Source organism: Mesoplodon bidens (genome assembly GCF_964165515.1).
Source record: "Mesoplodon bidens genome assembly, chromosome: 14".
Classification (NCBI taxonomy): domain Eukaryota; kingdom Metazoa; phylum Chordata; class Mammalia; order Artiodactyla; family Ziphiidae; genus Mesoplodon; species Mesoplodon bidens.
Window position 1 is genome coordinate 87,039,988 of NC_138170.1, and position 27,109 is coordinate 87,067,096.

General features: G+C 54.8%; 1 protein-coding gene across 4 annotated transcripts in view; it reads left to right on the forward strand.

Moving 5' to 3' along the window:
• EIPR1 (EARP complex and GARP complex interacting protein 1) overlaps positions 1–27,109 on the forward strand; it is an 87,673-nt gene that overhangs the window by 36,983 nt on the left and 23,581 nt on the right. For all 4 annotated transcript variants that reach the window (XM_081255017.1, XM_081255018.1, XM_081255019.1 and 1 more), the window contains one exon: positions 14,306–14,462. In XM_081255017.1, coding sequence (XP_081111143.1) covers positions 14,306–14,462 — 157 coding nt within the window. The remainder of the gene's footprint in view (positions 1–14,305; positions 14,463–27,109) is intronic.

A 27,109-nucleotide genomic window follows, 5' to 3' on the forward strand; every position in this document is an offset into this window, starting at 1 on the left:
GAGCTCGCTGGCTGGTTCCTGTGCCCCCCGTTACCAAGTCCGAGCTCGCTCTGCTCGCCACACCACAGGCCGGTGGCCGAGAGGTGAGGTACCGGAAAGCCAGCGAACCAGAAAGTTGGTGGGCTCGTGCCCCAGAGATCCACCTTGCCTGTGTTAGAATCCAGGCTCCTTTTACGCTACAAGGGAGGGAGGAAAGTCGGACACTTCCTGGTTCCCATCGGCCTCCGCAGGGGAGCTGTTACTTTCTCGCTCCTGCCGTCATTCAGAGGGGGACCTGCTCAGGATGCTTCCTGGGGGCCACACAAGGGTATTTTAGCTTAACGCTCATTGCCTGGGAGGCAGGGTTCCCAGAGGTGGGCCGTTATGGGTAATTTAAGCTCATAGGCAGCAGCCCTTTAATGATGAACGTGTGATAGAAGACAGAGGGTTCTTCCCTGTTACACCGAGCGCCCAGGCCGGGGAGGCGAGGACGCAGGGCCGCCCGTGGGCCTCGCCCGCCTCCTGGGCCTGGCGTCTCCCAGCCCGGTTCCCGCCTTGGTTGTGGAGGCGTCACCTCTGGGTCTTGTCAGCCCCCCTCCCCCGACCCCCGTCTGCGTGGAGGGAAAGGACACTCTGAGGCTGGCGGCCTTTGTTTTAAACGTCAGTCTGGGACATGGCCCTCCTAGAGGGCAAGAGCGGCAGAGGCGCAGCGGCGGGCACGCAGAGGCGGGGCGGGCAGCACAGGGGCTGCCTCCTGTCCCCCCACCCGGCCAGTCCCGTCCCAGGAGAGCGTAGGCGGGCAGCTGAACCTGCAGAAGCGGAGCAGTGTGTGAGTTGTGGGCTTGGAGGGCTGCCTTGAATCGGGAGACGGTGGGTGTGGAGGGGCCGGGGGAAGCCCCGTGACCACAGCAGGGTGGCTGCCCTCCCGTCCACGGGCCGGGACGCGGTGGCCTGGGGGGATGTCCAGCCTGCGCACAGGGTGGCGCCAAGGTGACGCCGCGCTCTGTGAATATTGGAGAGAGTCTCTCCCCGCCACCCCTCTGCCACTCTCATCCTGTGAGAGGATGGCCAACTGAAGGCCCTGGACCCTCCTTTGAGAAGTCCCCTCCCCATAGACGTTCCGTAAGTGCAGGGCCCTGCGTTGAGTAAGATGGGACTTTTTTTTTTTTTTTTTTTTTCCGGTACGCAGGCATCCCACTGTTGTGGCCTCTCCCGTTGCGGAGCACAGGCTCTGGACGCGCAGGCTCAGCAGCCATGGCTCACATGGGCCCAGCCGCTCCGCGGCATGTGGGATCTTCCCGGACTGGGGCACGAACCCCTGTCCCCTGCAACGGCAGGCGGACTCCCAACCACTGCGCCACCAGGGAAGCCCAAGATGTGTCTGTTTTTAGAGGTCGGGCTCCCAAGGTGGGTGTGTCTCCGCCATCCAGCAGCATCTGACCCTGTCTTCAGTGGAAGCTTTTCTCTGAGATGGTGAAGGATCGGTCCTGTCCACTGGGATCTGCGCCTTGGGACTCGAGTCAAGTGTCTGCCACCCCGGCACTGGCTGACAGGTCCAGGAGCGACCCTTGAGGAGCCCGAGGGAGGGAGGGGAGGGGAGGCAGGTCCTGTTGCCCAGCGATGACTCCAGTCAGCACGTGTTCTTATGAGGACCACAGCAATGGCCTGGCTTTGTAATTGTCTTGTTTTTTATAGTAGTGGTCCTGCATCATCAATGACTGTAATTTGCTCAGTACTGCCAGTCAGAGAAGCAAAAGAACTTTCCAAACACCCTAGCAGACCAATGATGGAAAACCTTTTTTCAGCTGTAACATCTGGTGTTTTATGGTCATCTGTCTGTTTATCCCATGGTAACTTTTGGAGGAGTTGGGTAACGTTAATGAAAATTTCTGAAACTACTAAAGACCCCCAGATCTGCTTCAAATTCAGTGTTTGACTTCCTTTTCTGTTTTGGGATGAGATAGTGGTCTGTAGTTGAGAGGACTTCTGTGTCCCTTAGTTGAAGTAGGAGAGTATTTGGAAAAGAACATCCCTGGTTTCCAGCGAGGGAAGCGGGTCACGCGTGGCCCGCTCCTCCTGCGGACTCCCTTTCCTCCAGCACCGGCCCCTCCCTGTCCAGACTCACCTCCCAAGATCCTCTCTCTAACCCACATTGTAGGTGGTGGTGGGACAGCCCCAGTGCGTTAGAGAGCCTGGGTGGGGTCGCTGCTGGTCTTCTAGGAGCCAGCGAGGTCCTGTCCTTAAACTTCACAGACTGTGTGTCCAGCATTTCACAGGAACAACTCCTGGGGAAAAGGACACTAACAGCCTCAGGAGTGGCCCTGAGGGGGCAGCTAATGTGGAACGTCAAGGCTGGGGCAGGTGGATACAGCCGGCATGAGCAGGAGACGGACTGGAGCTGGTCCCTGCGGGAAGGGCCTTCCTGGTCTTCTTTTCCTCTTAGGAAGCCAGAGAGCCTGGCTAATGCTGGGCACGCAGTGAATGGGTGGGTGGATCGCACGCTGGACGAGCACCAGAGCACGTGTCCACCCGTCCATCCCTCGGTCCATGCACCCAGCAAGTACTGTCGAGTGCATGCCATGTGCCGGGCAAGTCTCTTGTGTTGGGAGGACAGGCGTTACCTAGACACCCCACCCACGTGGAGCTTTGTTTCGTGGAAGCATCTCTGTGTCTCTTCAGCAGGCCCAGTGCCTGGTGTCGGCAGCTTTGCTCTGGAGTCAGGCCTGCGGTCCGTCTGCTTCTCCCTGCTGCCGTGTCCTCGGCTGTGTCCTGGGCTGGCTACCTCTCTCTGGGCTTTGGTTTCCTCTCTGCACGTGAGATGGGTGACCTGCCGTGGGGCTTCTGGGCACACGGACGTGTTGCCTGTGCCCTGCGAGGGGCTCTGGGGGCTGCGAGGCGATGCAGGGCACCCCTGCCCTCCAGAGCACACTGCCTTTTCTGTGCGCTGACGAATGGGCTTCCCACTCCATGAGGTGAAAGTGCAAGACCTCTCAGAGGACACGCCTGGAAGCCTGACCGCCACGGCAGCTCCAGACCTGAGCTCCGGACTCTCACCTGGTGTTCCCACGTTCCCAGGACACCCCGGCAGGAAGGCCTCCTGGACCATCCTTCTCCTGTGCGCCCGTCCTGGGGCTTTCTGAGGTCCAGCTCTGCCGTGGAGATGAGTGGAAACTGTGTCAGGTGAGGGGTTTTCAGGGTCAGTGGTGCACTTGGACTTCACACACAGGTGTGCCTGGTGACGGCAGTTATGACGTGCCCTGAGGTTCGCCGGAGCTTCTGGAGGGATGGAGCCGGGGTCCTCGCGAGGCCCATCTGCTCCCAGGTGCAGCGGCTGACACTGGCCCTTGGCCGGGAACACTGAGCAGCAGCGGCTGCAACATCTGCGTGGGCTCTCGACGTGGCTGCTTGGCTTTCTGGTGCCAGGGCACTGGGTTCAAGGGCGAGGGAGCTGAGAGCGGGTGCACCTCTCGGTCATTTTCAGTGGTGGTATGAAGTGTCTCTTGTATGTAACCAGTTCTCCTTTGGTGGACATATATTTTCAATGTTTTTCTCTTATAAACAAAGCTGTATTGAAAATCTGTACATACTCGTCTTTTGTTCTTGTTTGAGCTTTTCTTCTGGAAGCAGTGCTGGGTTGCTGGGTATTCTCCCACGGCCTTCACAGCTCCTTGGTCCTTCCATGGCTGAGTTGCAGGGGCTCCTGCCCTCCAGTCCCGCTGCATCCCCCGCCCCCTTTGCTGCCTCTGTTTCCCTCCTGCCGCCTGTGCTCCGGTGAATGTCCCTGCAGGTTGGCTGGGCCCTGCTCCTGTCTCCTCATCCTGCTGCCGAGGCCGAGGGAAGCCACCACCTGTGTCACCTGCAGTACAGGGGACAGAGCTCCCGCCCAGAGGTGACAGGCATTGCTTTTACTCACCATTCGTGGTGGCTCCCCCAGCCACGAAGGATGCTCCAGGGAAGGAACCAAGTTCCCATGTGCAGCACTGATTGAAGATGCCACACGCCGAGGAGCGGGGGAAGGGGAAGCTGGGAAACCGAGGAGGAGGAGGGGGAGGGGGAGGGAGAGGAGGGGAGGGGGAGGAGGACGGGGTGGAGGAAGTGGGCAGGCAGGGCAGGAAGGAGCTGTGGCGGATGACCGACCCTCGGGCACGGGGCGGCGAGGCGGAGGGAGAGCAAGGGCTGATGCGGGAGCGTGCAGACCCGTTGCCCAAGACCGTGTCGGCGGACTGGGGTCTGTTCAGCTCCGGCCGTTTGTTTCCCTGTCGCGTTACCCCTCGTCCAGCAGCTGGGCTGTGGGGTGCCGGTCAGGTGCCAGGAGGGAACGTTATCGGGGGTCCACTGCGTACACACCCGCTACCCACCTGCTTCCCAGCCCTCCCCTTCAGGAGCTTTCCAGCAAATGAAAATGGCACAGTTAGACCAACTTCAGCCGCCTTCGGGATTTGTAAAGATGTGAGCGCTTGGAGATTGTCCCGTGGAAAGTGCTGTAAATGTGTAAGATGTCAAGCCTCCCAAGCGGCTTTTGTGTGTGTGTGTTTCGTGGAAAGATCCAGAATTTCCAAATAGTGGCCAGTTCATTTGAAAAAGATTGATGATCAGGCAGACATGTTTTAAATTGAGTCTTTTACTTTTGTGTTTCAGAATCCCCCGCTTCACTTCCTGCATTTTGAGCCATTTTAAGTAGAATAAAGAGAGGAAAGAAGAACATTTACAATAAGAAAGAGGAAAAAGGATCATCCTTTGCTCTCACTGCTGGTCAGCGGGGATTGTTTCCTAAGAGCGCGTCCCTGAGATGCTTCCTTCTCTCCGCTCCGCACTTTGTCGGGTGGGTGAGGGATGCTGTGCTCATTAGCCAGGACGCCAGATAAGCCTGCTTGTCAGTGGGGAGGATCAAGCTTCTGGAGCTGGCTCCGGCCCACCACCCCGAGAGCGGTAATGGGCACCAGCTGGGCTCCCGCGCCTGCGGAGGGGCACACGCTTCAGTGGCCATTCCCTGGGCAACGGCATCGCGCGGCCAGCTGGCCCTGTCCCCAGCCCGTCAGAGCGCACCCCTGCCGGGAGCCTGCGCCACAGCCGCAACCCTGACCCTCCGTAAGTTCTGACGGCAGAGCGTTTGCAGTCGGGGGTCAAGGTTAAACCCAAGGACCCCTTGTGCCGGCAGTTCTTAGGGCGCTGGCCCAGGCACACAGCCACAGCTTTGGGGCGCGCAGTCCCTGGAAGGAGCCGAGTCTGTACAAGTCGGGTTTCCCAGACGGGCTGACTCTCCGTGGTCTGAAGCTGGCCCGCTGGAGGGAGAGCCGGCGCCCCCTTAGAGGTGGGCAGGGAGAGGCCCCTGCAGGAGCAGCCCGGCCGAGCTGCAGGGTCGGCGGTCAGGGAGGGGGCGCCTGGCCGACCTGCTCCCTGCCGGGCACCGGTGCGCAGTCTGTGGGCAGGGGCTGCAGGGCGAGAGGCAGGTGGCCTGGGCGCGTTCCTGCGGTCACTCGGAGGAGGCTGGTGGCCGTGGCCCCAGCGCCCCCCGCAGGGCCTGCCAGAGAGACTGGGGGAGCCTGGACAGCGCTGGGGCCACGGGTGTGAATGTCTCTGGCGGTCTCAGGGGTAATGGGGCGGGTGGTCCCAGCAGAGCCGGGAGGGCAGGGCTGTGCTGGAGCTCTGGGACAAGGGCCGTGAGTGGGAACCTGCGCCTTTGTGCTCACTTGGTTCCGTCCTGGCTGGTGCAGGGACCACACAGGGGCCTGAGGGAGGAACCAGAAGGCTGGCCTGGGTGTGAGGCCTTCGGAGCTGGGTGGGCCGCCAGGGCTCTGGGCTCGGGGCTCTGGGCTGGGAGGCCGTGGAAAGGTCATTGCCAGGCGGAGACAGCAGGGCCCCAGGGGGACGAGGGTTCTGGCCCACTCGGGGTTGAGCTTCCTGGACACCCTGACACCGCGCCACTCACAGGACCCCTTGCAGAAGCCTTGCTCCTGCAGTGCTCCCAGACCCCCGACCGGGCAGGCCGACAGGAGGGTGCCCGAGGAGCTGCGTGTTTGTCGCAGAGCAGGCTGTGGCCGGCGCCTACGGAGCTGAGATGGGGGCACGGTAGTTTCTCAGGCTCTTCCTGTCTCCCTTTGTGTCCCTTTTAAAATGCAAACCCATCCTCAGCCCGTGGGCCGTGCAGAAACAGGCGGCGGGCCCGACTAGGCCGGCAGGCAGGGCGTGCACACCCCGGCGGAGGTTCTGGTGGGTTCAGGACCCGAGAGCAGGTGCGGCCGTGCCGGGGCCGGGAGCCGTTGTCTCCGCTGGCGATGGGGCCTGGCTGCTGGTGACCCTCCCAAGCTGCCTTGTGAGCAGAAACCCTCCATCAATACCCGAGTCTGAAGCCGAGGCTGCGTTGTCCTGCCTCTGTGACGGCAGCACACCGGAATCGTGGCTGCAGTTGGCGTCACCTGCCCGATGTGACAATCCACTGCCACCGCCCTGGAATCTGCCGCCTCCTCGCAGGTGCCCTGTGGGTTTGCTGTGGACGGGAGCGCGCTCAGTGTGCCAGCTCTTTCCCAAGGTCAGGGCCATCTGGGCTCTCCGACGCCCGTGTGCGATGCTGCCTCTGCCTCCTGCTTTGATGGGTGGGGACATCTCCCCACTGGCTCCGCTGCCCCTGGGGTGGGTGCTGTGTGGGGGTCCTGCCCCCTGCCTTCCCCAGTACACCTTCAGGAGCTGGGCCCGCTGGCCCCACTGGCCCTTTGCGGGGGGGCCTTGGCCGCCACCCCGTAGGTCTGACGGCTAGACGCAGGGTGTGCTGAGCCCGGGGGCTCCGTCAGCTCTCACGGGGCCCCCTCCTCGTGGCACAGCTGTCCCGGAAAGTGCCTGGCTTCTTTGGGGGGAAGGCTTTGAGGAAAACGTACAGTATATTCTTGTGGCAGTTCTATCGGGTCCTTCCCCAGGGGGACCTGGGTTTCCCTAAAAGCAGGGGCCCTGGTCTGTGAACTGTCTCAGGAACCGAGTGAGAGGCTGTGACTCTTCAGCGTGGGGACTCAGGGCAGGCTCCACCCAGACCCGAGGACCCGCCCAGATCTCCTCTCTCTTTTCTCCGAGGCCAGAGCCCCCCGGGCTAGCGTGCTTCCTGCCTGGGCCCACCCCGTCTGTGGAGCTCACGGCCAGCCGCCCGCCCCATCCTGTCCCTGCGATGGCGTCTGTGGTGCTGGGGCTCCTGCACTGGTGCTGGGGTGAGGCACCTCTCTCTCCTTTGTTCCTCACTGCAGGCTCCTTCCTGCGCCGGGCGGTATAGTTCACGCAGGACGCGCTCCTCAAGCACCTAGAAGGCTGAGGTTGTTATAGGCGGGCCTTGGGGCGCGTCTCCGGGCTCACTGGCGGGCAGGCCAAGTTATGCCTGGTTGGGCGGTTGCTTGGTTGCTTAGTGGAGCTGGATTCTGCCTCATTCACCCTGCTCAGCCTGTGTCAGACTCAGAGCCGGCTGAAGTCTCTAAAGATAGCCTGGGATTCTGAGCTGCAGCACCTGCGGCAGCCCCTCCCCTCCAGCTGGGGATCAGACTGTGTCCCCAGCCAGGCACCGCTAGCCCTTTAGCTGAGCCGACCGGCGCGGCTGCTGAGGCTTACAAAGGCTCTGATCTCCTCTGAGTCCCCTAAGCCCTGGACTCGACATCCCTGCAGCAGTCCGCACACTGCGTGGGCACACTTACAGCCTCAAGTACGGCTTTTCCACGCGTTTGCCCGATTATCTTTTTATCTCACTAAGTGTCTTTAGCTCGTGTGTTACCTGTAAAAGATAGACTGGCATCAGATTGGCCTTTAAGGCACGGCTCGTATTTTCCCTTTCAGAGCAGTGGGCTGTTCTGGACCCAGGAGACTTCATCTCTCTTTTTTTTTTTTTTTTTTTGCGGTACGTGGGCCTCTCACTGTTGTAGCCTCTCCTGCTGCAGAGCACAGGCTCCGGACGCGCAGGCTCAGCGGCCATGGCTCACGGGCCTAGCTGCTCAGCGGCATGTGGGATCTTCCCGGACCGGGGCACGAACCCGTGTCCCCTGCATCGGCAGGCGGACTCTCAACCACTGCGCCACCAGGGAAGCCTGAGGCTTCATCTTATTTCTGACTCTGGTGCTTATGAGCCGTGTGAGCCAGGGGAGGGCAGTTAGGTCCCGGAGGCCTCGGTTTCCTCATCTGTAGGATGCAGAGGCATGGTGCGGAGTTCCCTTTCCTCGGATGTGCTGTGGTCTGAATCTGCTGTGTGAAGGCTGGGCTTGTTCCGACGCAGGCCCTGCTCTCTGGGGGCTCCTGGTCACTGGAGCAGTCATTCGGGCAGTTACACTGCAGGTCCTAACTTCAGGATAGCTTTGAAAACAGAGATAAAAGAAGAATGCCTCAGTGGGTATTACAGCATTTTCCTTCTAAAGATAGGGTTTTCCTTCTTAAAACCACCTTAGTTTCTTTGATAGCTGGTGGATGTGTGCTGAATGCTGTTGAGATTCATATAGATACGGAAATCCTTAGAGTTTCAGAGCCAATTTGCATGTCTCAATGGGTATACCTCCAGCATTTCTCATTTAGTACTGTTTACCTTCCATTTCATCTGCCTCTGAGCATTTGGAGAGTTTCTGATAATGCCTACCGTATTCCTAAGACGAAAGGCACACGCTGATGCAGCGTGTTTTGCAGGTTTGCCCATTTCTAGGGTAGGTGACGTTGGCAGGCACCTCCCGTGGGCACCGAACTCGGTAACTTTCTGGTCTTCCTCAAGATAACTTCTAGCCTGTACATTTTCCAGTGAGGGGCTTCGGACTCGCCTTGTACCTTGCACTGATTGAATTCCTACTTTCTGCCAGGCGCTTGTGTCCCGATTCAGAACCGCCAGCCTCCACCCGGTATCTGGAGCAGATCCTCCACACTCCTCACCTGTCCTCAAGGCCCTTCCCGGTCTGGTCCTCAGAGGGCTTCAAACCTCCTTTCTCCCAGCTTTAATTCACCTTTACTGTATCCTAAGTAGAACCGTTGGCCATTCTCCATCCTCCAAGGTCCCTGGGCCCTTAATCCTGCTTCAGAACGCCTCTGTGTCCATTTCCGTGTGCCCAAACCCTCCTTGGGGCTGAGGTCAAGTAGCTCCTGTTCCCAGCACCCTTTCCTTTGGCCCTCCCCCCTCAGGGAAGGCGTCTCCTTCCTTTAGCACCTCACCTGGATCTCTCAAAGCACTTGCCGATCTTGACCTTGTATTACTTAACCATTTGATCGTGTTTTGCATCCTCGTGGGCAGCGTCTGTGTCGGACTCGGCTCCGTGCCTCAGAGTCTTCCAGTCCTTCCCTTCTGGGCTTCTGACCGGTTGGCCTCCGGCCTCGGGTGCACACAGAGAGGAGGGGCAGGGCGGCTCTCGCAGCTCTGTGTGTCGCCCTCCCCCCGCCCCCCCCACTGCCATCATTTTCCCAGCCACCCTGAGTGCAGCTGCTTTGTAGCCACTGCCCATAGTGGGCTGTGCTTGCCCAAGCCCACCCTTTTGTAAACCCTGCTCAGGCTCTTTCTCCCCCTGCAGCCAATTGGCCATCGGTGTGGGCACAGGCGGGCGCTGGTGGGGGATGTGTGTTTTGTGGTCTGTGCCCTCTGGGCCTGCCTGGCTCTGTGCCCTGGTGGGTACGACTGAGCTCTTGCAGGAGTGATGCTCGCTCAGTTGGTGTTCTGCGATCCACGCATCAGGGCCCAGAAACACAGTCGGAGCAGTTTTTCAAAAGCCATGTGACTTGTTGGAAGCCTGGGGTCCCTCCGTGAAGCCGATGCTCTACCGTTTCTGCCACCATCTTCCACACCAGCAGGTCCCCCAAACGTGCATCCCAGCCCAACCTTGCTGAGAGCCCTCTGGCCCTTACCCCCCCACCGACAGCAGGCGGCCGCCGCGTCCCCTTGTGGCTGGGCGGGCCCAGCATTCCCAGGCGTGGAGGGTGGAGCGAGCGGGACACCAGCGCAGCTCTGGCGAAACACACCCAGGATCCTCCTCACAGAGGCGCAGGTGGTTCCCAGGCCTCTTTGTTCTCTGGGGCAGGAGAGAACGTTCGGGGGCAGTGTCCACAGGTCCTGTCCCTGAGGCCGAGGGAAGCTGTGAGCAGGTAGGGCTCCCCCGTCACTGGGCTGATGGCCGTCTGCGCTTGCCCGCCAGGGCCCATGGGCTTTCTGCAGAGGCCAGAGAGCGGATTAAACAGGGCCCTGGCGCTCCACGCCCTGGTCCTTAAAGTCGGCGCACATCTCTGCCGCCCTTTGGTGGGGTGGGAGGGCACTTTCTGAGGCTTCCACCCCCTGACCGCACAGGCCACGGGGGGGTGGGTGTTCTACCCGCTGCCATGTCAGGCCCATGGAAATGACATATGTCCGGGCGGGTCTTCAGGCCCATTGGGTCTGCCGTGACCTGTCTTTGTCCATTCATTGCCTGGCCCCCAAATGTCCTCAGTCTAACAGGGGGGACATGGGACGCTTTCGGTTCAGTGGACCTTGAACTGCCAGGGTGTGGCCCTGTGCCCGGTGTGTGATCACCAAGTAAGCAGCACGAGGTCCCTGGGCGAAGACTTGGGGAATCGTCTCAGTACACACCTGACCTGGTGTTGCGGGGTTCTGACTGCTGGGCATCCGGCCATATTTCCGACAGTGGGTCCCGTGTCTGAAACTGGCTCAGACCAGGCCTGGGTAAAGGACACGACTTTTAGTGGGGTTACTCCCCTCAGCCCCCTGCTCACTCAGTCTTGTTTCCTTCTGCAGTTGTGTGGACTCCTGCCTGCGTGTACGGGCAGCCAGGGCTGGGTCGGAGGGCCATCTGTTTTGCCCCTTGCAGCACCGTCTCCTGTTGTCTATCAGCCAGTTGGCCTTCCTTGGCTGGTAACCTGGCCTGTTGGTCATTAGGCTAATTGCTGGCCCCTGGCTTCTGGCAGTTACATACATACCATCACCAGGCCACTCTTGCTTTGGGGCCAGGTTTAACTGCTGGAGTCAGAGAGCGACCACAAAGCCCGTTACCAACAGCCACGCGTTGTGACAGCCTCTCCTGAGAGTGGAATTGCTGGTCACCCGGTATGTGGATGTCCAACCACCAAAGTGTTTGAATTATTTTACACTGTTTCCCACAGTCCCTTGAGGGATCTGTTTGCTCCACATCTTTGCCAATACGTGGTGGAGTTGATCAGTTTTACATTAAACTGTAGCCGTTCTGGCATGTATGTAGTGTGTCTCATTTTGGTGTTGCTTTGCAGTTCTCCAGTTACGGTTCATGTTGAGCATCTTTTCTGGTGCTTGTTGACCGTTCATATGTTTTCTTTTGTGAAATGTCTGATTCAGTCTTCTGCCCACTTTTAAAAACTGGGTTATCTGTCTTATCGTTAAGTTGTAGGAGTTCTTTATATATTCTTGTATCAAGTCCTTTATCTGGATACAGACATATGTATTCCGAATATTTTCTCCAAGTTTTGCTTCATTTTTAAAGCAGTGTCTTTCCAAGAGCAGCAGTTTTTAATTTTGATGAAGTCCAATGTCTTTTGGTGAATAGAACTTCTTAATTATAAAGTAGTCTGTTATTGGTCTTTTCCTTTGTGTTTAGTGGTTTTTCTGCCCTGATTAAGAAATCTTTGCTTATTGAAGAGTTATGAGGATATTCTATTATATAGTCTAGAAAACATTTGTATGATTCTGTCTTTCTCATTTTGATCTTCAGTCTATCTGGAGGTAGTTTTTGGGTGTGTTGTGAGGTAGAATACAGCTCGTTTTTTTCACGTGGATACATGGATAAAATTGATCCAGCATCGTTTATTGAAAAGACCATCCTTTGTCTACTCCAGTGAATGGCATTTTGTTGTAAATCGGGCGACCATCTCTGTAAGTTCTATTTCTGGATTCCATTTTCTTTCTCTGGGCTATTTATCTATCGGTGTATCAGCAGTAAATTAATATCAGATTGTAAACCATCCAGTTTTGTTCTTCTGCATGACTGTCTTGGCCATCTGGGCGGTTCACGTTTCCATGTAAGTTTTAGGACTTCAGAATCAGGTTGTTGATTTCTACCAAAAAAGAAAAAAAAAAGCCATCTAGAACTTTGGGGTTCAAGGGCTCTTTACAGTAGTGAAGCTTCCCATCCTTGAACATGGTATGCCCCTCCATTTACTGAGGCCTTTGCTTTCTCTCAGCAGTATTCTTCATTTGGCACCTCTTTAGTTTGAGATATTATTGGATATTTCATTTTTTAATTCTATTGTTAATAGGTTTTCAAATTTTGTCTTTAAAATTTTTGTTGTTAATCTATAGATACCAATCGAATTTTATATATCACCCTTGTGTCTAGCAATTTTGCTAAATTCCCTGTTTTATTTCTAATGTCTATACGTGTAAATTCTCTTAAGTTTTCTATACATATAATCATTAGCAAGTAACAGTATTTTTATTCTTTTCACGTTCTCATATCTTTGTTTCTTGCCATACTGAAGTAGTTAGGACCTCTGGTGTAACGTTAGCTACAGGTGGTAGCACAAAGCATTCTCGTCTCATTCCTCTTCTCAAGAGGAAAGCATTTAACTAACTGTTCACCTCCCGGCAGTTATGTTTGCTGGGTGAGCAGGCAGCTACAGGAAGAGTTACTTTCCTTACACATGCACAGAATTCTCAGAAGAAGGAGCCATTCAGTGGGAAATCCGCCACTAGTTGCTTCTCCCGCACACTAGTTTCCCACACACTAGCTGCTTCCCGCACACTAGTTGCTTCCTGCACACTAGTTGTTTCCTGCACACTAGTTGCTTCCCGCACGGTAGCTATTTTTGCTGTGTCATCTTCTGTCATGTTGTGCACTGCAGCCACAGTTCAGTTCTTGTGTTATCAAGTCCCATCACTTTTCAGACTAGAAATTTCTTTTTCTGTCATTTAGGGGGATTAGTATAATCTGTGCCTCTGCTGGGTGAATGTTTCGGGCATTTGCTTATTCTTTCCAGCTTATTAAAGTTGCCAACTCTCTCTTCAGTTAGTTCTTCTCCTGTTTCAGGAGTTCCACTGCCAATCCCATGGGCTCTACAGCAAGACTGTGGAACTGAAAATCTCAGCAAAAAAATCAATTTCTCTCATAGACAGAAGCTGTCTGAACTACTTTTTCATGGTTCAAGGTGGATGTGTTAACATTAAATTTCATGTAATATACATGACTCTTTTTTCTTTAAGCTGCAATTCCATACTCTCTCAGACCCAGCGAAGTATGTGGACTGAGCACTGAGATTGGGATCAGGAAGCCCTGGTTGAAATCCTGAAACTTCTACTGACGATTTGATCGTGGGTAATAATGGTATTATGATGATAGTACCTGGGGAGCCAGGCATTTTGCCCGTTGTGTTCACTGCTGTATTTCTTGCTTCATTAGTTGGTGTTTAGATTGGAGGACCATGTATCTAATTAGAAGTGGGACGTTTTCAAATGTACTCTAAGGTCCTTTGTTTTTTTTCTTATTTCTTGGGGTATTCTTTCTTTTTCTACAATTCTTTCATATTCTTCACATGATACCAATTGACGATTTAATGCTGAAGCCTCTTCATTGTTTTATTATCATTTATTAAAGACCATTTTTTAAAGGGGAAGGTGTTTAGCACATACACCGTTTAGAACTAAATGGAAAGCAAATTTTGAAAGGGTTTACATTTAGGAATTTATGATTCAGTTTTTAATCACATAATATTAAATCTGTTTCTTTTTGTTTTGTCTTTTCATCTTATTTTGTGTCTTACTGAAAAATTGTTTAAAAAAGAAAAAGTTGTTTAGAGGGCAGAGACCTAGAGCCAGACAGGTTCCTGAAAAGAGGTGACCCGCCTCTCTTGTCTGTGCTCAGTGCCCCTGTCCACAGAGTGGCTTTGCGTCACCATCGGGTGCCGGACTGCTCTCCACCAGGGCTTAGCCTGTGGCATCCGGCCCGCACTCATCCCCTCAGTGGACGGGGGCCTGCGCCAGCACTGACACCGTTTAGCACGTACGTGTGAATGCAGCGTGTGCAGGGCACTCAGCCCCTGTGCAAGGTGCTCTCACAGAGCTTTCAGGGAAAATCCATTTAATGCCGCTCTTAGACCCCAGCTGCACCCGTGGTGATTATATCTTTAGCTGCGCCCCACCTTCATTTCACTCCCTTTTTTGAAGAACTGTTGAAGAAGAACAGGAGGAAATCGATTTTGAGGAAATTAAATTTTCTTCTAAAGCAGGATGATGTGTTGGAACAGCACAGGGGAGCAGGGGCTGGAGCCGCCCGCCTGGTCGGCGTTTCGAGGGGCAGGGGTGCGGGCCCGGGGCTGCGTGTGCGGGCGCCGTCTGCAGGGTGGGTGGCCACGCTCCGCTCACGTCTCCCTTGTCCCTCAGCTGCAGACGGCAAAGTCGTGACGTGCGCCGCGGTGTGGAGGATGCCAGCGGAGCTGGAGCCGGGCGGCCACGAGTCCCCAGAGGATGCAGCGAGCCCTGCACACGCCCTGGAGCTGCTCTGTCACCTGGGCCCCGCGGCCCACGGCAGCACCTCCTGGTAGGTCCCGCCCCTGTGTGCCCTGGCAGGCTTGGAGGCAGGTGCCCACCACAGAGGCCTCTCTGCTCTCTGAAGAAGATGGCATAAATTGCTTGCTTCCGCTCTCTCTTAAGTGTCAGTTGTTTCCCAGATGAGACAAATCTGTGGACACCCTGCTGCACACGTACTGAGAAAAGCTGCGTCCAGATCCTTTTCTTCTAAAGTCAGTCTTGCCGGGTACCTGCCGGGAGGATGGCAGTCAGGTGCCGTACAGCACTTAAGTGCTGCATTGCTTTTTACCTCATAAACACACCTTCACTCAGCAATCCTATGCATAAATTAACTTACTTGTTACCTTGGGTTGAACGCTTATGATGTCTTCTTCTGTGGAGCAAGTGTGGACGCCCCGTGTGCAGGTCGCGCTGTGCCCCCAGCTCTCCGAGGCTTTGTCCTGCATTTATTTCCCCAAATGTCCTGTGCAGTCTCAGGACGGAGGGACGCCACCACCATCCCTTAGGGCTCCCAGGCCCCTGGCTGCCTGCGTGCGGCGGTGGCGGGATTGCTGTGCCCCCCATGGGAACGCACGGATCCTCCTCACACCACTTAGGGCTCACTTGTCGAGTTGCCGAAGCCTTGGCAAACTCAGGAAGCTGTGCTTTCTAGAAGGGGCCGTGGGAACGTACCCTTGTTATGGGTGTTTACGGTTACAGCGGTAATTGTTTTACTTAATACGGTCCCACTCCCACATGCGCGTGTGTGTGCATGCGTGTGCTTGTGCGTGCATGTGCGTGTGTGTGCATGCACATGAGAAAAAGCCTCTGTGTAGTCACTTCTTAGTCACCCCTACCAATTAAACAAGTTTAATCCAGCAGGTATTTATTAAGCACCTGCTGCACACGCCTGCCAGGCTCCAGGGACCCAGGGTGATGGGTCAGGGGACGTGGCCTCGAGGAGTCACGGTCTCTCAGGGAGGCCGTGGTGTAAACATCTAACCGAGACCCAGGGCAGGCGGGGACCACGCTGGAGTCGTTATGAACCGTGTGCCGTGGGCCCCCCGAGGAGAGAGTCCCTAATTTTTACTAGAGGAATTGATGACGGAGTCTCTGAGGAGGTGATGTTTGGAGCCGGGACTTATCCTGGTCCCCACCGTCAGCTGCGTTTGGAGGTGGGGAGGGTGGGGGGAGCAGAGCTGGGGGCCTGTGTGGCCAGGGCCCTGGGGGGCCTCCGTCTGTCGGTCTGTGTGTGGAGGTGGTTAGCAGGCGCCAGGTCGGGCTTGTTGCTTTTTCCCGGGAGGCCGGCCGTCCGCACAGAACGGGTTGTCCTGCCCCCTGAGAAACTAGCAGAACAGCGCTGCACACCACACAGAGCTGTTCGGAGCCCACGTCTCAGGTGGCAGCCCTGCTTCCCCAGCAAACGTTTGCACGTGTGTGTGTGAGTGCAAGAGTGTGTGCACATATGTGCGTGCACGTGTGTCTGTTCCAGGAGCTACCCCGGCACTGGGGAACGGGTGAGTGAGACAGTGCAGACCGGCAGTCATTTCGGGCGAGGCCGGCATATACAGGCGGCGTCCATGCCTTTGGCGACTGCAGAGAGGGGTGAGCTCCGGGAAGGGACCTGCCCCTGTGGACGAGGGGATGAGGGGACGAGGGGCTAAGGGAGGGGCCGTCGTCCGCTCCCTGCTCCCCACTTGGGCCCAAATGCTCCATCAAAGCTGCTGTCATGGGGGAGCAGGCCGCGCCCGCCCACGGGCATCGTCGGGAGGTGGATGCAGTGCGCCCGCACTCTCGCCGGTGAAACGGAGCATGCTAGGAGGTGAGTGTCGGTGTCTAGACCCGTCCTCCTTGGAGTGTCCTCGGAACACCGTTGCTCCCGACTTGCTGCTCCTGTTCAAAGTGCTTCTTGAAGTCTTTTTTGTTATCCGTTGCATCGCTCTGTGTCTTTGACCTTTTCACCTGTGGCTGCAGGTGTGGTTGTCGCAACAGCTCAGAGAGACCCTGCGTGCCCGCCCGTCTCCCCCAGCGGGGACCCTGCACCACCGCCATCGAGGCAGCCCACAGCCTCACGCAGGTTCACGTGTTCCGCACCCACGCCTGTGTGTGCCCTGAGCTCCCTGCATCTCATCACGTGTGTCAGTCTGTGTAGTCATCACCACGGTCGGGGCACAGAACCAGGATCGCTCGGGCCACCTTGTTGCGGCCACCGCCGCCCCCCCACGCCCCGCCCTTCATCCCGGGCCGCCGTGAGCCCGCGCCACCCGGTGTGCCGTCACCGGGAGAGCATGCTGCACGTGGAGTCACGCCGTGTGCATCTGATGGCGGCTTCTGCATCATCGTCCCTCCTTCCTCCTTACTCTGAGTAGGACTCCGGGTGGGGTGGACACAGTCCGTGTAAGTGTTCCCCTGTGGAGCATCTGGGTCCCCGGCTCCGGGCTGTTGTGCGTAGAGAGCCTCTGAACAGTACCCTGCGCACCTAGGTCTCCACTCCCCTGGCCAGGTGCCTGGGGGCAGCTGCTGGGCCACGCGGCACAGTGTTTAGTTTGGTGGAAACGGCCGCGCTTTGCTCCAGAGGGGTCGTGCCAGCCGTGTGTGCTGGTCCAGTCTCGGCATCCTCATCAGCACGTGGGGTTGTCGTGCCTGTTCTTTTAAGTATCCTCGGTGGTGTCAAAGTTTCATTATTAGATAGGGAATATGAGTTTTGGAGATTTAAGTCTGGTGGATCCGTGGAGGTGAAGGACACTGTCTGTGGTCAGACATGAGGCAGTCGGTGTTTCGTGTTCACTTGCGTGCTTTCCTTTTGGCTTACTGTTTGTGCCGAGAGCGGTTCCAGGAGAGGGGCTCCCAGGAGCTCTGACCATCGGCTGCTGCTGGCCAGAAGGGAGTGTCCAGGCACGCCACACAGTCCCAGTGCCCTGGAGTCGCGGCTGCGCTGACAGGCAGAGGTGTGGGGCTCCTGTCCTCAGGGCTCCCCAACCTCTCCTGCTCTGGAGCGGGGGTGGGGCGTGGGGTAGACGGCTCCCACATCTGCATCGCAGCAAGCAGGGTCAGCTAGCGCACGGTGGGTCTCTTGCGCTCACCTTCCCCGAGGTGGCCGTAGGGTCACTGGAAAGTCACCTGTTTCTGTAGATCAGGTCTCCATTCCTGAAAAGGAGGTGACATTTCTCGTTGTGCTGATGGCAGGGTCTCTGGAATGTGGTACTTTGCGTGACTGTAAATAAGGCAGTGAGGGGGCTGGTGTAACGTACCCCCCAGACCCTTCCGGGCCTGACTCCCCGGTTTCGCCCTGTGGGGACACAGGTCCCGACTTGGCCTGGAGGGGCTGCCCCGTGACCTGCAGCACTCAGCTCCTCTGGGTTCAGTGCCCCCTCCTCAGAGAGGTCCTTCCAACCATTGTCTCCGAAATGATCACTGCTCCAACCCCACTCACGCCTTTCTGTCATTTTACCCAATCTTATCTCGTCATAGCAGTCACCACCTCCTGACCCTCCCCTCTCTGTGCTTGTGCTCCTGCATCTTTCTCTGTAGCCTGCGCTTCCTCTGGGCAGGGGCCTGTCAGGATGCAGGCTGAGTCCTGTAGCCTGCATCAGCACCAAGGACAGTGCCTGGAGCACTCCACCCGCATGTTGAGTGAGAAAAGGAGCGAATTGGGGCCGCAGAAACGATGCTGAGTCAGGACTGTGACCGGGCCCGTCGGGGGTTTGCTTGCATCACCTTGTCATTTCTCACAGTGACCCTCTAAAGTGGGGACCACTGTAGGTAAGATAACTGTAGGCCAGAGAGAGGAGGAGATCGCGTCCAGGGCCCCTCGCTCCTCGGGGGAGCGACTGGGCCTCACAGCTGGGCAGTCTGGCTGCAGGAGCACGCCTGCAGGACGAGGACTGGGAACCGCCTGTGGCCGTCACTCTGTGCTTTGGAAGTGGTGTCAGGCGCTGGGAGTATAGACGCATCTTCATCAGAATAAGTTCGGGGAGTGTTCATGCATCTTCCTGCTAGTACCTTCCGGATGATCAGTGTAAACGACTTCTGCTCTCGAGGGGACCCCCTCATTTTGCGGATACTAGAGTCATCGTCTTTTCCGCATGCTTCTCCTCTCCCTCCTGGTTCGCTCCTGCAGTCGGCGTAGTGATTGTGGAAGAAACGGTGGGCCTGGGGTCCGTGGCCCTGGGCTCTGCCTGCAGACCTGTAGCTAATTCACGGCATCCCTTTGGCGAGTCAGGTCAGTTTGGGCCTCATCCCCTCGTCTGTAAAATGGGTTGAATTCAGGAGTCTCTGATGTTCTTTCCAGCTCTAAATTCACTGGATGCAGTGAGCTCTCTTTCACACCTGCTCAGTGCCATGCGCCTTTCCCTGAATCTAGTCATAACTCGTGACCCTCTTTCCACTCTGCCTGTCGCGCTGAGGTGAGGGGCACTGGCTGCTCTGCTGCTCAACAGACGCACGGCCGTGACCACGCCACTCACATGAGGTCCTCCTGGGTGAAGTCAGTTCAGCTGGTGGCGGGCTGCCTGCAGGGCTTGGACTGAACCATGAGGATGCTTTTACCGAACTGTGGTCTTTTCACCATTTTCAGGGTACCTCATCCCGTCATACTCCAGGTTATGTAAATTAGTTGCCTTAAATCCTTTTGGAAGGATATGGGATGTAGATAAGTAAAATCAATACAATTTTACCTTGTTATGTTGAAGACACTGAGGTGAGAGTTCGTCCTAGTGTCCCACGTGTAGTTGACACTCTTTCCCTTTTCGGGGGTAGGTGAGGGAGGGCTGCTGACAACTCCCACTTCGCGTGCTGTGTGCTCGTTCTCCTCTGGAGTTCGGGGTCTCCCGGGGTCAGCGCTGACGCTGACTGGTGATGCGTTTTATCAGCACGTGCGGCGTCTACATGGACAGTGATCTGGGCACGTGGGGGGCTGCAGACCCACAGAGCTCTCTAGGGCCTCCTGGCATTACACCCCTGTCTCCTGTGTACACCGGCGTCTTTTGGAGCCCCGGTGAAGGGGAGGTGTTCCGGAGTGCGGCAGGTAAGAGCAGGAAGGAGGTGACGGTTCTCTGGCACCGGCTCCCTATGAGGTAGGGGCTGTATCACCGCAGAGATCGGCCCAAGGGCTGATTGGCCACCACAGTGTAGTTTTGTGGCTCTCCGTCTCCTTCTGATGGTGAAGAGGCTCTCCAGCTGCTAAGGAGTTACGCACCTTGGCTGTGGATTAATGCTTCCTGCTGGAGAGTGGAAGCAAAGTCAAGATAATGGAAACACGCACCATTTCCCAAGTGGTGTGTCGGGAGCAGTCATACAGATTGCAATGTTCCACGGCCGGTGAAAATCTCCTTAAGGGAGAAATCACTAAAGTCGGAAACCAGCAGCTTTGGGGGATGGAAGCGAAATCAGTGGCAGTCAGCTGCAGCCCCTCCTCACACACCCTGCCCCCCCCAGATTGTGGAGGGGCCGCGACGGGCTGGGTTAGCCTCACTACGGGGTACGTGCCGGGTCTTTCTCTGCTGTCCTTGCAGATGCCCGTGGCACTTGCACAGTGACTGCTGACCTCTGTTTTCTGGGGAGAAGATACCTCTGCAGTGCAGATGGAGGTAAATATCACACTGGAATGCCAGGCCGGCTGAGAGGGTCAGGAATTCCTGGGAAGCGGGTTGTGCATGTTACCGTTCTTATTAGAAGAAGGAAAAAGGGCTGTAAGCTTTGGTGTTGAGCTTAGGGAGGAAAGAGAAGAAAAGAAACTTGTGCAGGTCTCCAAATACTTGAGGTGGTTTGGCCAGAAGAAAGGATTTGGCCTCCTCTCTGATTTTGTGTTTCTTCTTTTCACTTAAGTGTATAGAACAGTGTAAGTTGACTTGGGTGAATGTTACAAAGAGTAAATTCAAAGTTATCGTTGATATCTTTCCAAAGTTGTCTCTGAGGATACATAAGAAAAGATGTTTGAAATTTTCAGAGATCTTACGGTATGATTCTGCTGCCAGTGACGGTGGAAAGGTCTCTGTGATTATGACAGTGTCATCACAGAAGATTTATCAGATTTTATAAGGTCCAGGTTTGTGCTTTCTGGTTTCATCCAACCTAGATGTACTTAGGTGTAAGGTTTTTAAACTGGAGCCCTGAAGTTGCTTCCCTGGTTACTGGCTCACTGCTGAAGTGGTCCGCTAGCTTTAAGAGAAGCCTGGAATGAGGCCTCGCATCCCTTACGTTGTAGGAAAAGAACAGTCAGTGGTTTTACAGGACAATATAAAGATGTCTTCCTCTTTCACTTTGGCTAGAGTCTCATTTGTCAAATGGGGATGGTCGTCAGAACCACCCTGGCGCCTTGTGAGGGTCATTGAAGCTAAGTATTAGGAAGGGGGTGATGAGGAAAAAATAGTAAAATGCACTGTACAGGTACAGCTTATCTAGGAAGAGTCAAAATACGAAAATCTGAACGTACGGTGCAGAGTATAAATAATTATTTATATTACAGGATAAATTCATATTCTTTTTGAGATCGTAGTTCAAGTTTCCATTAAATACTAGGGTTCAAAGTGTGTTTCAGTTGGTTCTCTCATGAACCCAAAGGGTCTTTCCCAGAGCATGCTGGGCAGACATATACCATTGTATCCAGTGCGATAGTTTAGGAGAATGTATTTTTTGAAGTTCTGTTTGTGATTATTTAAACTTGAGGTTTAAATAGTTAAGAAATGTAAACCCGAAGGACCAGTAACGCTGCCTGGAGAATTTTAAGCTGTAGTCGATTTTTCTTCTGCTGTTTGAGAAACAGCGTGTGGGAAGAGGGGGAGAGCAGGGACAGCCAGGGCTGCTGCTTGGGGTTCGGGGGCTGTTTCACGTCAAAATGTGTCATGGCTCCGAGCCAACCCTGAACTTGCTGGTGAGACCCAGGAGCGGAAGGCTTGAGCTTCCTGGGCGCGCCGCTAAGCCGCATGGCGCGCACCCTGCCCTGCACTTACCCTCTTCTCCCTGCCTTGGGTGGAGTCTGCAGTGAGCGGCCGCAGTGGGCCTATGCGAACTTGGACTTCAGGGCTGGGGAGAGTCAGCCGTTCCAGGGTTGAGGGCCCTGCACTGCCCTCTCTGGGGCAGAAGGACAGGACAGGAGCCTCGCCCCAGGAGGGCCAGTGCAGCTGTGTCCATTGGCTCCGCACCCGCCCTGCGCTGTGATAGGCTCTGGGCCCCGGACGTGTCCCGCCCAGGGAGGCTTCTGAGGAGCTCAGGTCCTTCTGCCCACACACTGTCCATGGCTGGGCTCTTAGTGGGAGGGTGTGTTTCTCTTGAGCCATGCACGTGGCTGATGGAAGTGTGTGTGTGCAGGTGAGCAGTGTCAGAAGAAACACAGACTTTCGATAACTAAGTCACCCAGTGCCCAAAGTCCCACAGTCGTCTGTTGTCAGAAAGGGGTACCCGGCAGTGCATAAGCAGGATTCTTTCACTACAAGTATCCGTGTGTCTTGGCCACAGGAAACCTTGCATCCACAGACCCAATCAAAGCGGGCTTCCTGACTTAATTGTGTAACTCTTAAAGTATTAATCCTTGTAGCATTTATGAAAAGCTATCTTGTGTTCTGCTGTGATTTTTTGGACTTTTGAGCAGGAAGAAATAAACCAGATTGCCAAATCTGTGTATTTTGAGAGATGTATAAACTGGGGAAATAATGTATTACATTCTTTTTGTAAAGGGTTTTCAAAATTTGACTGGTAACCACTGATATAATCACCAATGACTTAGTAGATTCGTTTCTGCCTTGGGGTTTTCCCTTTTTCAGTAAAGTAGTGACTGTGGGTTTCGGAATGCCCCGGGAACTAGTGGTCTTGGCCCAGCCCTCGTGTGCTGGCTCTTTGGTTTCCGCAGCATGTGCAGCCGTCCCCCGCCCCTCGTGTCGGGGTGGTTTCTGTCCTCCTGGCAGTTATGCTGCCCTGACGGCCCTATTTCTCACCCGAAGAGGCTGCAGGGAATAGGTAGGATATGTCAGTTACGTGAATTAAAATTAATTTTATATTGAGGTTGTTTTAAGAGTTTCTCAGTGTCCTTTGAGTGTCCTCACCCCAGGTGCCAAAATCCAGAGTATGAATCATTCATTTTGGAGTCACTTATCTGAAGAAGAGATGTGTGTGTTTTGTTTGATCAGCATGAAACCTGCCAGATGAGAACCATGTTCCTGCCGTTAGGTCCTTGTTAACTGCCTCAGAGAAGTTTAGATTTGTTTTTAATTGGGGTTTATTTGTAGAAATGGCCCTTTTCTTGTGTTTTTCTCTCAGTGATTACGAAGGGATATAGAGTACATATATTAGGTGTATGCTACTTTGTTCAGGACTTGTTAATATAATCTTATGTCCACTCACATTCATGGGTAGAGTGTGATGAAGCAGAAATGTGTATGATTTTTATGAACAAAGAAATAAACTTAGTTTGGAGTAGCAAGTATAGCAGAAATTCTGGGTTATTTTCCTGTGTTTACAGCACTAGTTTCATGGTGATGAACCATGACGCAGTAGAATTTCACTTTTGTTTTTGCACTTTGCACACTCCACTTGTTCCAAACACTCGTGATCATAGGGGTTGCCCCCTGTAAGCTCGCCACACTTACTTTCGGATGTGTCGCCCTGGGTAGACAATAAATAGAAGCTTTGCTCAGCAGTTAGGTCCCCTGTGATACATGGCGTCTCATTTGGCGACAGTGCTATGTGCACCTTGGGGACCCTCTTCTTTAGGAGGGCTCCCGATCCCACGGCTGTGTTCACTGTCCGGGGTTGATCCCACCCGGAGAAGAACACACAGAATTAGTTTGTTGCAGCTTCCACGGGAGCAGAAGTTATAGGACAAAAGGCAAATATATGAAAGGAACGAGGTGAGAGAAACTAAGACCTGGGAAGCCAGGGTGAGGCTGACAAGGCGGGAGGCGAGGGTCTGGGTGCATCTCGCCGGTGGTAATCGTGAGGGACTGTCCACATCAGGGACTGTCCACCGATCGGGACCCACCATCACCCCGCTCGGCGGCCTGGAAAGTGTACTTAGTTTTACTGGTTGATCCTCAGTCCTGCTTATGCTTGATGCATCTTTCAGTCACCCCCCTCTTTGTGTACGTGTGGGGTTTTGTCTTCTTTTTCTTATCATTCTTAATAGTGAGCTGCCCAGACTCACCCCTAACATTGGGGTTGGCAGACACACGTCCCGATCAGAGCCTCTACCTGACGTGCTGGGCGCTGGGCCCCCGTCTCGTGTTTTTAGAGCACCTCTCCGAGCTCTGTGGTGGGAGCTGGTGGTGCGGCAGCAGTGAGGCTCTGGAGCGGGTCCCATACCTGGAAGCGGTGTGTTTACCTCTCCCTCCGTGCTCTCCCTGAGTCCCCACACCTGGTTTAGACGGATCCCAGGAGGGAAGATCCGTGGGCTTTCTCACCGTCCCAGGACGGTTGGTGGCTTTCTGCTTAATCTAGTCTTTTTCAAGGGCAGTTAACAGACTGTTAGTGACATAACTCATATACGTTTTCTGAAGTACCTCTTTTTTCCTCTCCTTTTCTACTTTGGGCATCTCTGGTCATCCAAGTAAATATGACAAGGTTAACTCCTGTAGCAGGGAACAGGCAGACGTGTGCCCTTTCCTTTCAACTGCACGTAAGTCAGAGATTACACACTTAGATCCCCTCAGAAGTAAATGGCAAATGCTCAGAGGCACGCCTTAATTCCTGAAGATTCTTCCGTGTGGATCTGCCTTCCTCAGGACACATAGAGGCTGAGCCAGAATGGCCCAGCTCGGGCAGATGTTGCATTAGTTCCAAAAAGCCCTTAACTCCAGCTTGCCCAATGCTCTTTTGTGTGTGTGTGTGTGTGTGTGTGTGTGTTTGTGCCTGCGTGTATATGCATGTGTGTGTGCGTGTGCATGTCTGTGACTCAGAACGAGGGAGACGAGCTTTGGAACAGACTTGGGCATCTTTCTCACCCATCCCCCCCTTCCCCTTTGTCCGCTTATTTTGAAGCTTGCATCCGAGTCCCAGCTCTGGGGTTTGCCTGGTCTCTGCTCACTGCAGCCAGGGCTCCGTGGGGAGCAGCTCGGGTGCCCGGAGCACAGCTGCCCGGGGGCCGGAGGGGGGCTGACACTTGGCCGGCAGTGCAGGGACCTACGCCATCCTTGAGGGGAGCCAAGGTTGGGGCGAAGATGCTGAGAGACAAAGAGAATGAGAATATGGGGGAGGCTTCCCATTTCATGTATTGACCTTAACACAGTGCCGAGCAGAAGCCCTTGGCGCAGGGCCCGGGCACTGGGCTCTTGAGCCAAGTCACTGGTTCCTGGGTTGGTAACCCCAGACCCTGGAAGGTTCTCAGACCCCGAGGGGGGATCATGATGCGTGGCTCACTTTTGGACAAAGACCACCAGAGGAAAGCCTGGGTGCTGCTGAAAGTGGGGCTGGTGACTCAGGACCCCAGCTGCTGGGAGTGAAGAGCAGACAGTGAAGCACCATTGAGTTTGGGCGCCTTTCAGGGCAGGTGCAGAGCTGAGTTTCTGAACGCTCTCGCTCGAGGATTTTTTCCCTTAAAATAAATCTCCATGGAATTATTTTTGGTGCATGTAAGGGTGATAATTTTAATGTTCCAGGCAAATTTCAAAGTAAGCTTTATGGTTTTTCGAAGGGGAGCTGTTGCATTTGGGGTGGACAGTCTTTGTTGTGGAAGGCTGCTGGCATATTAGGGGACATCCAGCAGCCCTGGCCCTCCCAGTCATCAGGAAAACCCAAAAGTGCCCCCCACCACCACATACCCCTCGAGGGCAGTGCGGTCCTCAATTTAAGAGGCTCAGCTCTAACTGCATCTGATAATATATATCTAGGACTTATTCAACACCTACTGTGTGCAGGCACTGTTCTAAATATCACCCTGATCTTCACAAACCAGTACTGTTGACTACTTTTACACTGCTGTTACCCCCACTGGACAGAGGAGGAAATCAAAGCGCTAGGAGATTACGGCACCCAGAGCTGGGACTCCCACTCCAGCAGGCTCGCCTCAGACTCTGAGCTGACCTAATGCCCCTCACTGTTCTGGGCCATCTACCTTAGATGCCGTCTGTGTTTTCAGTTGTGTGTGTGTTTTGTCTGAGTGTGTTTAGTCTTTAAAAATCCTTAATTCTGAAAAGTGAGATGTTTCTTTGGGTTAACAAGTCATCACTTTACCTTTCTGGAAGGTTCTTCCTGTGGACACGCTTGGGGGTTGCTGCATGGAACCACTTCTCAGATGCGTTTGCATGTGTCTTGGTAAAGATGCGTGTGTCATGGGGACCAAGGCACCATAAGGAAACAGTGATTATCTGCTTTGTTTTTCCCAAGTGTGTCAACACAGTAAGTCAGTATGATTAGCTGCTTTTTGTGTGTGTGTGTGTGTGTGTGTGGTACGCGGGCCTCTCACTGTTGTGGCCTCTCCCGTTGCAGAGCACAGGCTCCAGACACACAGGCTCAGCGGCCACGGCTCACGGGCCCAGCCGCTCTGCGGCATGTGGGATCTTCCCGGACCGGGGCACGAACCCGTGTCCCCTGCATCGGCAGGCGGACTCTCAACCACTGCGCCACCAGGGAAGCCCCTGATTAGCTGCTTTAACTCGAGGTGTCAGGCAGTGTTCCTTCGTCACTTTGCCTAATGGTGATATTGAAGCTAAGGAGCTTAAAAACGATGAGCTCTCAGGCCTGGTCGTGACCTGTGGTTCTGGAGTCAGCCCTTGGTTGGAGGCTCAGCCCTGCCTTTCACAGCCACTGCATTTGGGGCAGGCCACTCAGCCTCCCAAGTCTGGCCCCTCCTCTGTGAGTTGAGGAAGGGAAGGGGACTCCCCTCGTGGGCTGTGGTGCAGCGGACGGAGAGGAGAGCGCCGGCACCCTGCCCCGGGAGCTCCCCGTCGTGTTGCTGGCACCCTAGCCCTGGGACCCAGGGCTCTCTAGGCAGACAGCGCCCTTTCTCCCCACACGTCCTCACGGGAAGTTGCGCTGGAAGGAAGGCCTGTAGTAAGACTTCAGCTTTCCGGCGGGGCTGGGACGGTGTGGGTCAGACAAGGGCTGTGCCCAGACACTTCTGTCTCATCGAGGTCCTTCTCCACATCCGGACCAAGCGCCGATGGGGCCGCGTCTGCTAGGGGCCCAGATTAATAGCTCGGAGTGATTGCTCAAAGGGAAGGGCTCTGGCTTGTCTCTGGTAATTTTGTTCATGTGTATTATAAGCCTTTACAATTTTTACTTTATAATAAATGCAACAAATCTTTACTTAAGATTTCTCATCACTTGGAGTTGAAACAACAAGTCCATTTTGAGCCTTATTCAGAGAATTTTAGTTTCAGGAGCACCTAGAGTTTTCTGTTATTATCAGGTGCTTTCAAAAACTAGGCGGGTCTATGGCAGGGACCTGAAGAACCTTCTCCCTCTTGCCAGGTACCTCCAGAAGTCACGGAGAGGTTTTGTTGCTTGGGGTGTACGTGTGTGTGTGTGTGTGTGTGTGTGTGTGTGTGTGTTTTCAAAGCATACTTCTGATGAAACATCCTCTGTAACTAAAAGCAAACTGCTGATGTGCGCATGGTGGTAGCTCCTGACCTTCAGACTGGTAACGGCTGGAGTGATGCCACCGTAATGCCCTATTGGAACCATCTTTTAAAGTCATCGTGATGCTTAGTCTGCTTCTAGGTCTTTGAAGAGAGAAGTAATAGGTAGATG